At 37.2% G+C, this 15,530-nt stretch overlaps 1 protein-coding gene and 1 pseudogene across 1 annotated transcript; one reads left to right on the top strand and one right to left on the bottom strand.

Moving 5' to 3' along the window:
* Nucleotides 1–317: 317 nt before the first annotated feature.
* LOC147866262 (small ribosomal subunit protein eS12 pseudogene) lies at nt 318–807 on the bottom strand (annotated as a pseudogene).
* A 6,563-nt stretch (nt 808–7,370) lies between these two features.
* LOC147866261 (uncharacterized) lies at nt 7,371–10,951 on the top strand. Its single transcript, XM_087316628.1, has 6 exons — nt 7,371–7,591; nt 7,681–7,960; nt 9,850–10,073; nt 10,153–10,323; nt 10,395–10,449; nt 10,578–10,951. The coding sequence occupies exons 1-6, from the start codon at nt 7,373–7,375 to the stop codon at nt 10,763–10,765; spliced, it is 1,137 nt and encodes a 378-aa protein (XP_087172754.1). The 5' UTR covers nt 7,371–7,372; the 3' UTR covers nt 10,766–10,951.
* The last annotated feature ends 4,579 nt before the right edge of the window (nt 10,952–15,530 follow it).

The raw sequence follows: 15,530 nt of genomic DNA, 5'->3' as shown, positions 1-15,530 counted from the left end.
AGATTATCTCATTATGAAACAACAACAAGAGTGTTAATGTTAAGTTTCAAAAGGAATCAAAAGATCCATAAAAATATGACCTTTTAGTTTTAAGTATATGCATTAAAGTGAACCAAACTAAGTAGAAGGAATCTAGTATTGCATAAAAGGAAGAAAAGAATCCATTGCATCATCATCATCCTCCTCTAACTCATCACTATAGTCCAGTTCTCTCCAAACAAAAACCCGAAAAACAGGAACTACCGAAGGTACCCGCGGATTTTGATACGTACCAAGAGCATGGGCACGACGTAGGAAACCCTAAACCACCTATGAAAGCCATTCAGCCTCAAAATCACTGATTTTTCAAATACTCCCAGATCACATTGAGACCCTCTGTCTCCTCGCCATAATCCTTCACAACTACACATGAGCAACCAACAACCTTCCTGGCATTCCCCGCTGAATCAATCTTGCAAAGCCCAACCCATTCACCGAGCTTCCTGGCACTAGGAACAGAGATCAAGTTAATATTATGCTCTGAACAAAGTGCTTGTACAAGTTTCATGTAATCAGGCTGGTTGCAATCTTCAGCCAATACACAAAGCTCAGCTGCATGTTTTTCAATAGCATTTGCTGCCTCATGTAGCCCTCTTGCAATACCGTTGTGTGTTAGAGCCTTCTTAAGCACAAGTTGTAGCCTAGTTAGGATATCCATTGGCTCTCCGACTGCAGGTGTTGATTATGTGGCTGCAGCAGCCTCAACAAGAACATCTTCTCCTCCTTCAGCCATAGCTTCCTTTTTGTGTGGAGGGAAATGGGAAGGATGGCATCTCTCTCTCTCACACACACACTCTCTCTCTCTCTCAATTTCTTCTTTTCCCCCCCCATTTTTTTTTGCTAAAACACAACGCATATGTAATCTCCCCCCCCTTTCTTCCCCCATTTTTTAAAACAATTAGCATTTTAAAAAGAGCGTTATAGCTTGTGTATGTACTATGTATGTATGTTCTATACAAGTGTGTGTGTTTATGCATATGGATATGTATGTATGTTCTTTGTGTGTATGTATGTGTATGCTCTATACAATTGCATATATATGTATTATATTTATGGCATGTGTGTATGTTGTATATATGTGCATGTGTATATATATGTATGTATTGTATGTATGTATGCATGTACATATTGTATTGTATATATTGTATCAGTATGCATGGCATGTGTGTATGTATGTACATATTGTATGGCATGTGAGTATGTAGGGTATGTGTTATGTGCTTGTGTGTATGTCCTATATATGTGCATATATATGTATGTTTTGTATTGCATGGTTGTATGTATGTGTTATGTGTGTGTGTTTATGTTCTATACATGTGCTTAAGTATGTATTGTATGTATAGCATGTGTTCTATATACAATATGCACATGTATTGTATTGCATGCATATATATGTATGTGTTGTGTCTACATATGGATGTGTGTATGCATGTATGTACATATATGTATTGCATTGTATCGTATTGTATTAAATGCATTATTGTATATATGCATTGTATGTATGGCATGTGTATATGTATGTATGTATTGAATTGCATGTGTTGTATATATTGTATGTATGGCATGTGAGTATGTATAATGTATCTATGTGTTATGTGTGTGTGTGTGTGTGTGTGTGTGTGTGTGTGTGTGTGTATGTATATGTAGCAATGTATAAAGGAATATCATGTATGTCCATGTATGAATGTACATATGTGTATGCATATATGCATATGCAATGTATGTATGTGTATGCATACATGCATATGTAATGTATTTATGTATGTATGTGTATGCATATACGTACTATTGTAGTGTGCATATATATGTAGGTACATGTGTGTATATGTAATATGTAATGTATGTATGTTTGTATGTGTATGCATACATGCATGCATACGTGTGTGTGTGGATGTTTGTTCGTAATATGTATGTATATATGTACATTGTAGTTTGTGATGATATGTATGTCTATGTAATATACATATGTAACATATGTATGTGTATGCATGTATGTAATGTATGTATATATGTACATTGTAGTTTGTGATGATATGTATGTCTATGTAATATACATATGTAACATATGTATGTGTATGCATGTATGTAATGTATGTATATATGTGTATGGATGTATGTTTGTAAAACTTATAACATTGTAGGCATATGTACGTATATATATGGTGATATGTATGTATGTGTATGCATATATGTATATGTCCATATTCATGATTCAATGTGCATGGATGTCTTTGTAATATGTGCATAATACATATGTATATATCTAATGTACGTGTATCTATATGTGTGTGTATATGGTGATATGTATGTACGTGTACGAATGTATGGATGCGTATATATGTAATGTATTTATGTATGTATATTTTTGGGATATTTTTCATGTTTTGTATGTACATAGCTCATATATGGATGTATGTTTCTAATACGTACATAATATGCATGTATATATCCGATGTATGTGTAAGTATACATATATCTAATGTGTGTGTATGTATGTATATATGTAATATATCTATACAGATGTATCTATATATATGTAAATTATATATATGTACATTTATATATGTAAATTATGTATGTAAATTTGTATATTGTGTAATAAATATGGATTATATGATATGCAATTTCTAATTTATTTATGTGCATATATGCATATATGTGTAACGTGTTTGTATTTGTATGTACATGTAATAAGTAATCTCATGTATTAATTTATGTATGTGTATGTATATAATATGTAATTTATTTTTTTGTGTTGGAATGTATATATGCATTTGTATAAATTGTGTATAACAATATATGTGTGTAATATATAATATATAAAATATGTTTGTAAGAATGTGTATGTATATATGTAATATGTCATTTTTATGTATGTATTATGTATATATGTATGTCAATATATATGGCTTATTCTAATATGTATGTAGTATGTAATGTATGTACGTATGTATATGTACATTTTTACATATGGTAATATATATTTGTACATATATCTATGTTTAGTCAATATGCATGTATAAATGGGTGTAATGTATGTACATATATATTCATGGATGTAATGTTTGAATGTAGGTATATATGTATGCATAATATATTCTTTACTATCTCATTGACATATCTAATATTTCATGGGCTTATATAAAAAAAAAATCAAGCATAGTTGATAATAGCCTTATGTAAATATATTTTCAAAATATTTATTAATACCCTTATATATATACATTCTATATCTCAGTGACTAATTTAAACCCCTTTTGATGAACTCACGTGCTATCATACAAGTTTTGACAGTGAAGCCCCCAGGATGGTCGTAACATTACGTTCGCTCGGCTAACAGGGGAAGACAATGCACGTATAGCCGAAGAGACTTCTATAAGAGATATGACATTGACGATTTGATTGTTATGTAATAGACTCTTTTGTTCACGAAATATATTGTTTGGAATTCACATTAATAATACAAAATTTGGGTTCTACATGGTGTATTCCATTCTTTATAATCTTCTATATGTTTCAAATTTATTTCTATATACTTGGTTTATTGACTTATGTCATTGGTTTCACCGCGTGCATTGCTAATTACCAATATGGAGAAATAAGAATTAGTTTACATTAAGGCTGATTTCAATCAAACTTTACCTTAACATAACATGCTCGTAGAATTGTTGCCATGACTGTCCATGTTGTTATTTGCAATCAATTGTCGAGATTGTCATTCCGTGTCTAATATATACCAATCCATATATTATGGACCTTTGTCTTCTATTGTTAAAACTATTATGTTTCTCTTCCATTGCTGCTTAGATTGTGTAATGTGTGGATAATGGTTCCACTAGCGTTATCCGCATGTTTTTATACGCTTGTAGTTCCACTTGCGTTATTGTTCAGAGTTTGATCCTATGCGAACAAACTAAGGAATAGATTAGATCAATTTTAAATACAAGTATTGAAAGCCTTAATAGGTTTGTTATTTCCATCACATTATCCTAAAGTTCACTGTCTTACGTTGTCCACAATTAAATACATATGGTTTGATCCCATGCGAACAAACTAAGGAATAGATTAGATCAACTTTAAATACAAGTATTAAATACCTTAATAAGTTTGTTATTCTAATCACATTATCCTAAAGTTCACTATCCTACATTGTCCACAATTATATACATACGAGTATGGGTCAAAGTATAAATTATAACTCATTTTATTAGTATGGTCACAAGTACATCTCATATTTTTGTAAAACTTACCAAAATAATATAAGTCTTTAACTTAGTGTTTGCCATGTCACAAATTAGTGAGATATTGAGCCATTGTTGAACTTTATTATGCCTACATTAACTTATCAACACATCCAAACTTATTTGAATTTCTAATGATCTCCACTCGGAGATCTATCATGGATTTTTATATTTGCAAATTCTAATCAAGTTGTGGAACATGTGATACTAGTGCATCCAATTTTCGTAGAGAGGGTATATTTGGATATTTTCAAGAAGATTCTACAAGTGGAACGCGCGATCCTTCAACTTGTGAACCCGAATGTGTTTATTATTCGATTTTTCGGCCTCTATCGAATAGGGAATCAGTCAAATTTTCGGCCTTGGCCTATCGGCCTCGGGCGAGTTGCTATTGACCAATTTAGCTTACCTTTCTCTCTGACTCGCATTCTCCTTCCCTTCTGGAGGGACCTGTTTCCTAACATAAAAGTCATGGGGAACTAGTCAAGATGATGATCTCTCAACGTCACTACATTGTCAACTTGCTATACAAGCTCAAGATGACAGAGTGCAAACATATGTCAACCCCTCTTGATCGAAACCTAAAGCTCGATGCCAACTCTGGAATACAAGAGTGTGAGCCAACTAAGTATTGTCAGCTGATCGGTAGCTTAATCTATCTCACCATCACTCAACCCGACATCAGCTATTCGGTCGATCTACTCAGCCAATTCATGCAGAAACCTCGGGATATTCATTTGGATTGCGTTAAGAGGGTACTCAGGTACGTTAGTGGGATAATGGATTATGGTGTCATGTATAAGTCAGACACAGTCGTTTGACTCGAAGGGTACACAGATGCAATTTGGGCTTGCTAAAAGATCGACTGACGATCCACATCCGGATTCGCCTTCTCCCTTGGCAGTGGAGCCATATCTTGGAACAACAAGATGCAACATTGTTGAGCACAGAAGCTGAATATAGGGGTGTGGCCGTGGTTGCATGTGAAGCCGTTTAGCTAAAAAGAATATTGAAGGATCTGGGCGTTCCCATCAAGGATCCAATTCTCCTTTACTGCGACAACATGAACAATATTTATCTAGCCTGGAACCCAATGTTCCATGCGCACCAAGCATATTGAAGTGCACTATCACTTCATCTGAGAGCGCATGCAAGCTGGAGATGTTGACTTGCAGCACATCAACACGAACCTTCAAGTAGCCGACATCTTCATGAAAGCCATAGGAGTCGACAAGCTCAAGCAATTCATGTTAGACCTTGGTCTAACGATACCTGCATTGTCGAGCTTGAGGGGGAGTACAACACCACTGATGACCCCACCGATGAGTAGAACATAGCAGACAATTAGTCGATCGAAGTAAGAAACCGATCTCACGAGGGGAGTTGAAGACGAAGGAGAACAGTCAAAGCCGACCCAATTGACTATCCGAACATAGCATCGAGGAACTCAGAGAGCCAAAATGAACCAAACAACAAGATGACTTTCTAGCGATCGGAAGTTGTGTTTGAAGGGGCATGTTGAGAATCAAACCCGACTACCTCAATGCAATGACTTTCACACTAGCAACGAACACTCTAGGTTCAAGCTAGTTTTTGTAAATAGTAGAAAGGACAGTTTCCTTAAGTTATTTGGTACTTAAACCAACCCTTTTGCAACTAAGTCATAGTTGGATGTATTTCATATTTTCTAATATAGCTTATTGTTCTTTGTCTCTCTAAGCTCTGTCTTTGTCTCTCTCTCTCTCTCTCTCTCTCTCTCTGTTTCTGTTACACAAACAAACACATAGTTTTCTTCCGCTGCACAACATCAACTACACTCTCCATTCTTTACATGTGCATTGACTCGATTTCTTTTACATTAAAATGTGACTTCATGTGCGCGTAGGCTAATATGACCCTTCCTCTTTCTTCTTTATTTTTTGATATATTGGAAGATCCATAGTTGAAACAAGATCCTTTATTGTTTCATATCTTCCATATATCCGAGATATTTTACTTTTCTTAATTTTATTATTCTCTTTGGAATACATGGATTGTGTATAAATATGTTTCCCTTTCTTGTAAATGGAATCCATAGATTATGTTAGTCCAACGTTTTCTACAATATTGATCAATTATGGCCCACAACAAAAACGAAAGGCAAAGGGCAGTGCTATTTTTTTGTGTGATTTATTTGATTTGGTATTGCACTAAAAATAATAATTTGATTTGGTATATGCTAAAAATGACATTATCAGTTGTAGGAAAGTGGCCGGTTAAAAATTTTAAATCTTAGTTAGGTTCATAAGAAGCAGGAGATTTTCTAGTAGGGGCTACAGGGTGACCATACTCTATTGTGAGACCCATTGTAACTCGTGTTTTTCACACACATTTATTAATATAATTGTGCGTTTTCATTGAGAGATAGACAGACAGATAGATAGATTATATTATCGTCTTCGGAGGTCAAATATGACCTATGAGACAAAAAATATTACATTTCACGTGATACGTGTGAAGGTGAGTAGCAACTCTCGATGTTCAAGAACTTTACCAATGAATGTTGCAATCGAGAGTGCACATCTTGGTTGTGAGAGAAATTCGTGCAAGGATTGGGCTCGATCGAAGAGATGTGGAAAGCATGGACGAATATGACAAAGGCAGAGCATTGTATCAAAGTGTGATACTCAGACTCTCGAACTTGTTTAGGGCAAAGTGTGCATAGTCGGCCACTCTCATCACTTGTGCCCCAACGCCCCATCTCACATTTCAATGCGTGCGAGCTAAGTCGCATGGAACCAATGGTTCGAATGGTAGATATCGAGATGGGCTCTAACATGTATTGATGTGTACGGCTTCCCCGTTCCGCGGAGAATATGGTTTTGTAGTTAGGTGCAACATTTGTAGTATTAATGGTTAGATGATTAGATGATTAATGGTGCCGCTAATTAATATTCACTTATTTGCTTAAGAATCCATTTTACTTACGGCGTTCGCTAATTAATATGTACATATATATATATATATATATATAGTATATGTAGTATGTACATATATAGAAAGAAATTCTCATTTTATATATTCAGCTTCTTCCGTATGACACAGACAAGGAGATGGAAGAACCTCCTCGATATGAAGGTGACATACCTTCATCACCTACGGCTTCATTTCACCGTGAAGATGTTGCCATATCTCACGACGATTATCATGACCAGAAAAAAGCTTCACAAAACGTATCCAGCTTCTTCCGGAGTGTTGAAGAAGGAAATCTTCAGCTTCTAAATATCCTACTCAAGAAATGCATAATCGATGTCAATGCCTATAATGACCAGGTAAAGCTGCTATAAGCTCAATGGATATCAGAGAGACAGAGAGAATTTGTTTCTTGCTTGTCTGTTCATGTTTTTTGTGGTGTCAATAGGGCATGACAGCTCTGCACTTGTCTGTGTATAAGTTTGAGTTGCGGCGGAAGCTGGATGTGATAGAGTGTCTGCTGAACCAGGGAGGTGCAGATCCATGTTTCAAAGCTGCACCAATGCCTTCGCAAGGGATATCAAAGAAGCTGTCAATTGTGCGGCGCTATGATGCAAAGAGTTACTCTGATGCAGCATCTCCATCCCTGGAAACAAAAAAGATCAGCTTAGACCAGAAGACACCACTACTTCTAGCGTTGGAACTGAAGTCAGTGCTTTACTTACGTGGTATTTCTTCTTATCGAATCCTTGCTAATTGTTTGATATTCAAGATATTTTGGTAAATTTAATCTTCAGTTGGAAAATTTAACATAGGATATGCAATGATTGCAAAGGAGCTCTACTGGTCAATTATATGACATTTTCTAGAGAAAAGTTGGCAATTAGCAATATTTTACAGTCTTGTTTTTTGTAATGATAATAACTTGCCAGAAGTTAGGTGATTTGACTGGATCTTATGCATCCTTGTATTTTGTGATATTTAGCTTCTGCCCAAACTATACAATTACATGCATGCGTATAAACTTCTGGTGAAGTTCAAGGTAGTGAAGGACTTTCTTGATTTGCAGCCATCTGTTTGATTCTTGTTCATCATGCTTGCATGTGTTTATGGTAGTTTCAGATAGTCAGTTGCTAGAGTTCTTCATTATCCTTGCATGTGTTTGTTATAATCGTTTCTCCTCATGGCAGCCGCAAAACTATATTGTGTCTTAGCAAGTTGTGTCTCACTGAATTGAAGCTAACTGGAAACAATAAGAATCCTGAAGACAGATTTAAAAGGTTCATAACCAACACAAATATAGATGCGGGGAGGTAAGGGAATAATGAGACTAATTTTCTCAACAATTAATATCCATCTAGAGCTAGATAATCTCCTGTTTGGTATCAATATTATTTTGTTAACATTACCAGTGTCCAGAAGACCTTCCTAAGAATGGCAATGTCAAGTTGTTAGACAAGATTCTAGTGGTAAGTCTAGGCTTTGATTTGATTTTTAAGATTTTAATGCGCATACTGAAATTGGACCTCCAAATTGGGCCATATAGTGATAGGGTCATGTGACAATTGTTTTCTAAAATAGAGGAAATGCCATCTGCTGCCTTACATCCTGTTTAATGTGGGTACTCTAATTTATATAACGTGTTCAACATTTATAGATATTTTGTGTAGCTGAGGAAGTTTAATATTTTCAGATACGAATGCAAAACGTGGTGAACTCAACAGACCAGAAACTGAAGAACGCTGTATATACCCATGTGTGTAACAGATTTTGAGGAGGGCGTCCAACATTGATGGAACCCTACAATAGAAATACTTGATGCACTTTAAGGCTAAAGCCCTACAATCTACTTTGCAACAGAAATGGATCAAACTTTACTAGCTCTATTTCCTTTAGCATTTGGTGCTGAGCTGTCTGCGTCATTTTTAGAAGCCCTAATGTCTTATAATCCAAAGACTAAGACCCAGCATCTTATCACTTCAATATATATATTGCAATGCCGTATGTTATCTAGTTCATCCAGAAAAGGTTGCCATTATCTTATAGGCATGCATGAAACAACATCAATCAAACTCAGTATCAATATGAAAGGATTCAACTTGAAGATGAATACTTTGATGGATTTCTTACTATGGAGCATATGCTGTTTATTCACATTGGTTAAAAGTTTATATTCTGCTCATGCAGATTGCGTCATGTTTCTGTTCCTTATTTCCATTTGTCTCTGTTTTGCTTGAATTCATAGTATTTGCAAGCATGACTTGTTTCCTTTTTTCTTTCTATAAAGGATTTATAATCTAAATAAATGAGATCCTGAAAGATAATATCCCTTGAATATATTGCAATATCTCAAAGGTATATTAGCTAGCCTGCAATATGGCATGATCCAATGTTTTTAGGAGACGTCAATCAGCAATTCTGTTCACATTGTATGTTCTCTGAGCAGGCTTTTTCAATACACTGTGGTTTGTTCTATGTTGCCTGGCTTGTTGAATAATTTCTATTTCGTTACATTCACAGATGGCTACTCAATCCAAATTGAGGGGATGCTCGTAGATTTAAACTTGTCTATCCATGCACCTGGAGTAGTTGGAAATCACGCTATCTTTACTTGCAGGTTGGGAGTACCGACACTGGGATGCAGTGTTGAAGTTGCTGGCAGGAGCTACCTTGAAGAAAATGGCGAAGAAGGGAGTTCATGAAAATTCTCCAGACACCACAAGTTTTGTGACAAAAGGATGGAGTAATGTTTTTGAAAGTGGAAATCATAGTACCATCAATGTAAGTGTTGAAGGCAAGGAAATCAATGCCCTCAGGATATTGCTCAGTGGGGCATCAAAGGTAAGTCTCAATTAGCCTGATTAGAAACTAATATTTTGCATTTCATGCATTTGACCTGTTTCAATCTAAAATAATGCAGAAGCTCAAATTGAATTTGGAGGGCTTGGCAATTCACAATTCGAATGTACTCGAGCTCAGAGATGTATCCTTCAGCATAGCCAAGGCAATGATTAAGTTCATCTATACTGGCTCATTAGATCCTGAGTTCATTGGACACAGGGGCATTGACCTCCTCCAAGCGGCACACAAGGTCAGTTCAGGCTACTGCGTTAAAATACATATACATCAATCTTGCCCTTACAAATTGTTTCTGAATTCCAGTATGGAATTGGCATTCTGAAGACTCTTTGCGAAATACAAATACAGCCTACACAAGGTTTGTGCACGCTTTTGTATAGCACCTTCATTTTCCATACCAGAATTATGAAAAGTTAAATTATGTTTCGCTGCCCCTCTGGAAAGGGTAATGGAAACTTAAATTATTGCTATTTTTTGTCCTTTCAGAGAACTGGATTAAACTTCTTACAGCTGCGGGGGAGGTAGATTCAGATTTGCTGGTGTTAAAATGTGCAAAATCCATTGAGGATGTGATGGTGAGGCGACAAGAAGGAACCCATATATTAAAGAAGAGCTTTTCAGAGTCTGGACGTGATGGTCCAAATCAATTGTTTCATGATCATCGCTTTGTATGAGGCTTTGCCGTTTTCTATTCCGTTGATAAGTTTGAACATTCCAGGTTCGTCTGCTCTGCAATAATGTACAAGTAAGTACATTCCGAGGAAAAATGTACTAACTGGGATACTATATATATTTCGCGTGATCCCTGTTTGTAATTTCAAAATACTCATGTATTAGAGTTATCTTCTGAAGACTATAAAGGTTTGTTATGATCTATGTATAATAGTATTTGAGATCATAATGTGAAGACTGTAAAGGGTTGTTAATTACTCTTATCAATAACATGATTTGAGATCAAATAATCTAGCCACAACTTTCTCTCTACAGTTCATATCGATTGGGTATCAAAGTCTTTGAGAACCATGTGGTTTGATTTTTATGGATGTCCAAATCACAAAATTCTGGATGCACTTGGTATAAAGTAAGAAAAACCCAAAAGAGATGTAACTTCAAGATGGCCAAGAATGCATTATGAACATTGCCCTTATTTGGAAAGGCACGATTGGCAAAGGACGATGACCAATCTGTGTTTGTACCTTTCACAAATTGAATCACCATTCTTCGTGAAGATTTGAACAACAAAACCAAGGGCTAAGAAAGCCATACCATAGATACTAGAACTATCCATCTTTATCCATCTTTGCATGATTGGCATAGGGTAGTCCTAATTTAATGCTTGGCTTTTCTAGTGCTCAAATTCTTTATTTCATTACGCTTTGACTATCTCTAGTAGGTAGTCCGTCCGAACAAGCCTTGCTTTATCACTATTATACAAGGTTGTTTGCATTGAAATTTGAACCTTCTAGCTATTAAAGTATAGTGTGTGCGGTGATGGCCACATACATAAATGATAACGAAAGGGTTAAATTAAGAAATACTAAGAATAGACCTAGAAGCTTGTTCTATGTGGGTGAAAGTCCTTAGTACCAAAGAACATGCATATTTTTCGCCATTTGTTACTTTCCCCCAAAAGGATCCTGTTCTAATATGGCTAGAGATGCGAGATTAGTTGATCAAGGAGTGTGACATGGGCCTTTCCAATGCAAACCTTTATTGGATGACATAATCCAGAGGGGAAGTCTTCCTTGTAGGAGATTTCAATGTGAGAACCCAATCCCGACAATGCATAATATTTCAGATAGATAAAAACCTAAAAATGACCAGTGTTGATTCTTTAGCTATAGGCATGACACATAGATCAAAAGACCAAGGTGCAAACACCACAAGCTTTGGCCATCATCTGCTCAAACTTGGAAGTTGGCACTAGATGCTCATATATTCTGGTTTAGCAAAGTGGTTGGGCTCACATGTTTTCCGCATGGAGGAGGGGAAAGCATGATCGATTATCTAATACAATGCCTTGAAGGTATCCACATGATCAACTCCTTCTAGTGGGCCCATACCCTATTGTGGTGAGTCGTGACCATAGCTTCTTATACTTTGAGCTAAAAAGTGATATCACCGACACCACCAACTCTACCTAACCAATCCATCACACCATAATATATTTCACACATGAGCTCTCGGATATCTACTCTCAGCATGTTCAAACTCACCTCACCTCTCTTGATTCTTCCTTGCCTTTAGAGAATGTTACCACACAACTCACACACATCCTTCATTTCGTAGCAATTAGTAGTTTCCCACACACGAAATACTCTAAGCAAGGTAGAGAAAGGTCAATGCCACAAAATAGATGGTATAATGAGGATTGTAGAGACTTATATAGACAACTTAAAGTCTTCTGACGTAGTGGTACTATTACCTCAGTACATACATGCTCGTAAAGAAATGCGCATGTTGACACATCGTAAGAGTGTGGGAGGCATCTCAATATTGGGAAATCTTCCATATGCTCATGAGTAGCGATTGCTTGATTGCATGGAAGGGACTATGGGAACCAAGACCACAAACACCCATCGAGGATCTTAACACTTGGCATATGTATACAGAGATACTTTTCCAAGTCCCAAACTAGCCACCCATTCTTATGCCTTCTACACCTCGACCTACCACAAGGACATTTTTTCATGACCTTTAGGGTCACTAAGGACATAAAAAAATTACAACGTAGAAATTCCATGGGTCATACAGGATTGCAAGTTGAACATATGATATATGCTCGAGAGTGCCTTGTTCATTTTCTCAATTTACTCTTCAACTGTGCTCGCACGGAGGATTTTCCACCATAGTGGACCATGAACACAATAGCCACTATACATAACGGAGGGGACTCCATGGACCCAAATACATATAGGACCATTATGATTGGTCATATGCTTGCTAAATTATAAGGTGTAGTGATGGAAGCAGAGCTCAATGATTATATGGAGACATTAAGTCTTCGAGCACGTGACAAACCCCCTTTAGATGAGCCTTCTTTACTATTGACTATATCTTCACACTTACATGCTTAATTGACCATACCAAGGCTTGCAAGAAGAAATTATATTGTTGTTTTGTGGACTTCCACAAAGCCTTTGACATAGTCCCTAGAAAACGGTTATTTGATAGGCTTAAAAGCTTGGAGATACTAGATTACAAGATTTGGGCCATCGATGCACTTTATATGAGCAAGTCTCTAGGTGCGTACAATGTCTAGGCGGCCTATCCAATCGTTTCACTAGCACCATTGGTGTAAAACAAGGTTGTCCCCTATCATTGACTCTTTTTGAGATCTACATTCAATGAGATCACTAATTTTATTGCTAGTAAGGGAGGCAACTAAGTAGTCCTAGGGAGTCTGAGCGCGACCTACAAAGGCCCTTTAATGCTTTAGATGACTTTTGCACACAAAGTAGATTGGTAGTGAATCTAGGGGAAAAGTCATTATCTTCCACACATCTGCGTGAGCTAGGACTAAATGTCACCTAACACTCTCTCATAGACTAGTTGAAGTAGTTGGATCATATGTATATCTTGGAGTCACCTTCAATGCTAGCTCAAGTAAATTTTCGATGACACAAGCAACCAAAGATAGACTAACAAGAGGATATGCATCCCTCTCTTTCTTAGAGAGATAACGCCACCATGCATAATTTCAAGACCCATGAATTAAGGGGTGGCTCTTCAACTGATTAATGACCCCTTCCCTCATGTATGCATTAGTGGTTTGGGCTCCATGGATACCACCCTTTGATGTGGGCACAATTAGAGAAACCACTGATGATGATGATGTTACACATCAACTCCGAAGCAAATCGATTGTGCCTCATGACATCATTAGAGCAGAGTGTCGAATACGGATTCATAATGGACGTATTCACACTGTCCCATTGGACAGATTAGGTCTAGGCCATATTTGTAAATTTATTGGGAAGGGTAGTTGCCCGAGGTCGGTTAGTATTTAAACTGACCTTTGTAACCTAGTTATGTGGTGGTGTTGTTTCCTCCATTGTAACTTTGAGTTCAAATAATACACTTACATATTGTGTGCCTCTTTGTCTCTTTCTCTCTAAGAATCTATCTTGATCTTGATATTAGGAAGTTAACTTGTTAATCTTTGTTATCAACTTGGTGATCTTTATCAGAAGATGTTGTTCTCGTTTCCAGACTGAAGGGCTTATCTGCAACATCTGGTATCAGAGCAAGGTTCTTCAATTCGTTGTTTCTCCTCATCTATCTTCAACCACCAAGGTCTCATTTTGAAAAGAGAAAGACAATTGCAGATCTGCATCTCACTGTGTTAATCACCTCTAAAGTAAGCAAGTCAGCTGCTTTTTGCTCCTATGATTGTAACCACTCAAAGTGGGATCTCTACTATAACGGCCCCAACTGTTTTCCATATGGCAGGTCAGTCGACGCTATCTACCCAACCACTATAGCCATTTGGAACAGGCTCGACGTCAAGAATGGCACATAATATGTGATCAGCCTCTGAAATTGGTATTCGGAACCAGATTGGCACTGTGCTCAACTCGACTAGGCGATATTCAGGAAGACTGGTCGATTCTATCCCTCCACTCGTTGTAGCCACTTTGAGCAAACATAGCATCCAATTATCATCGAAACCTAATCGGTAATTTGGGTCCAATTCGGCTAGGCCGACTAGCTGTAGTCACTCTGGACAGAACTTGCCAATAGTGAAGCCGATCGACTCGTGTCCAAATCCGTCTAGAACGAATTCAGGTGAGCTAGCCGGTTCCACCCTACCACTGTTCGTAGTCGGTTCTAGACAAAGCCTTACCAATCGATACAGATGGCAAAAACATCCAGCATATCAAAGATGATTCTAAGTTCAACGTATCAAACTTGAATTTCTTGAAGGAGTAGATGTAAGACTATTTGATAGTCAAGGGTCAGATGGACCCAATCGAGACTGAAAACACTGTAGAAGGATAGAAGCGAAATGAGTGGATGAAGTTGGACTGAATTGTCCGCGCCACCATTCGGATGCACATGTCGGAATCAATGTACGTCACATTGCAATCATGTTCAATTGTGTTCCAACTATGGAAGATGTTGAGAGACAAGCTCAACATTCGGTGTGTAATCGGGTGTGTAAAACAGTTATGCACAACATGGCCGTAACGGTGTGGACAGAATGCTGGTATTGTGGCAAGAAAGGCCACAAGGAGAGGGAGTGCTGGAAAAAGAAAGCCGATTTGGACAAAGCCGGATCGAGCGGAAGAGACACAGGAAGGCGTGAAAAGTCGCACTACGCTGAGGACTCCGAACAAGTTGGAAATGGATCGGGACCTGCCTTTGTAATGAAGCACAAGGCCAATTCAATGGCCGTGAACACCTTTAAATCGAGCGAGGTGTGGTATGTTGATTCTA

The sequence above is a fragment of the Azolla caroliniana genome, unplaced genomic scaffold (assembly GCF_043228905.1).
Source record: "Azolla caroliniana isolate FFs.n. ecotype wild unplaced genomic scaffold, voAzoCaro1.0.p SCAF_3, whole genome shotgun sequence".
NCBI classification, from domain to species: domain Eukaryota; kingdom Viridiplantae; phylum Streptophyta; class Polypodiopsida; order Salviniales; family Salviniaceae; genus Azolla; species Azolla caroliniana.
This window is presented reverse-complemented; position numbering and strand designations above follow the sequence as displayed.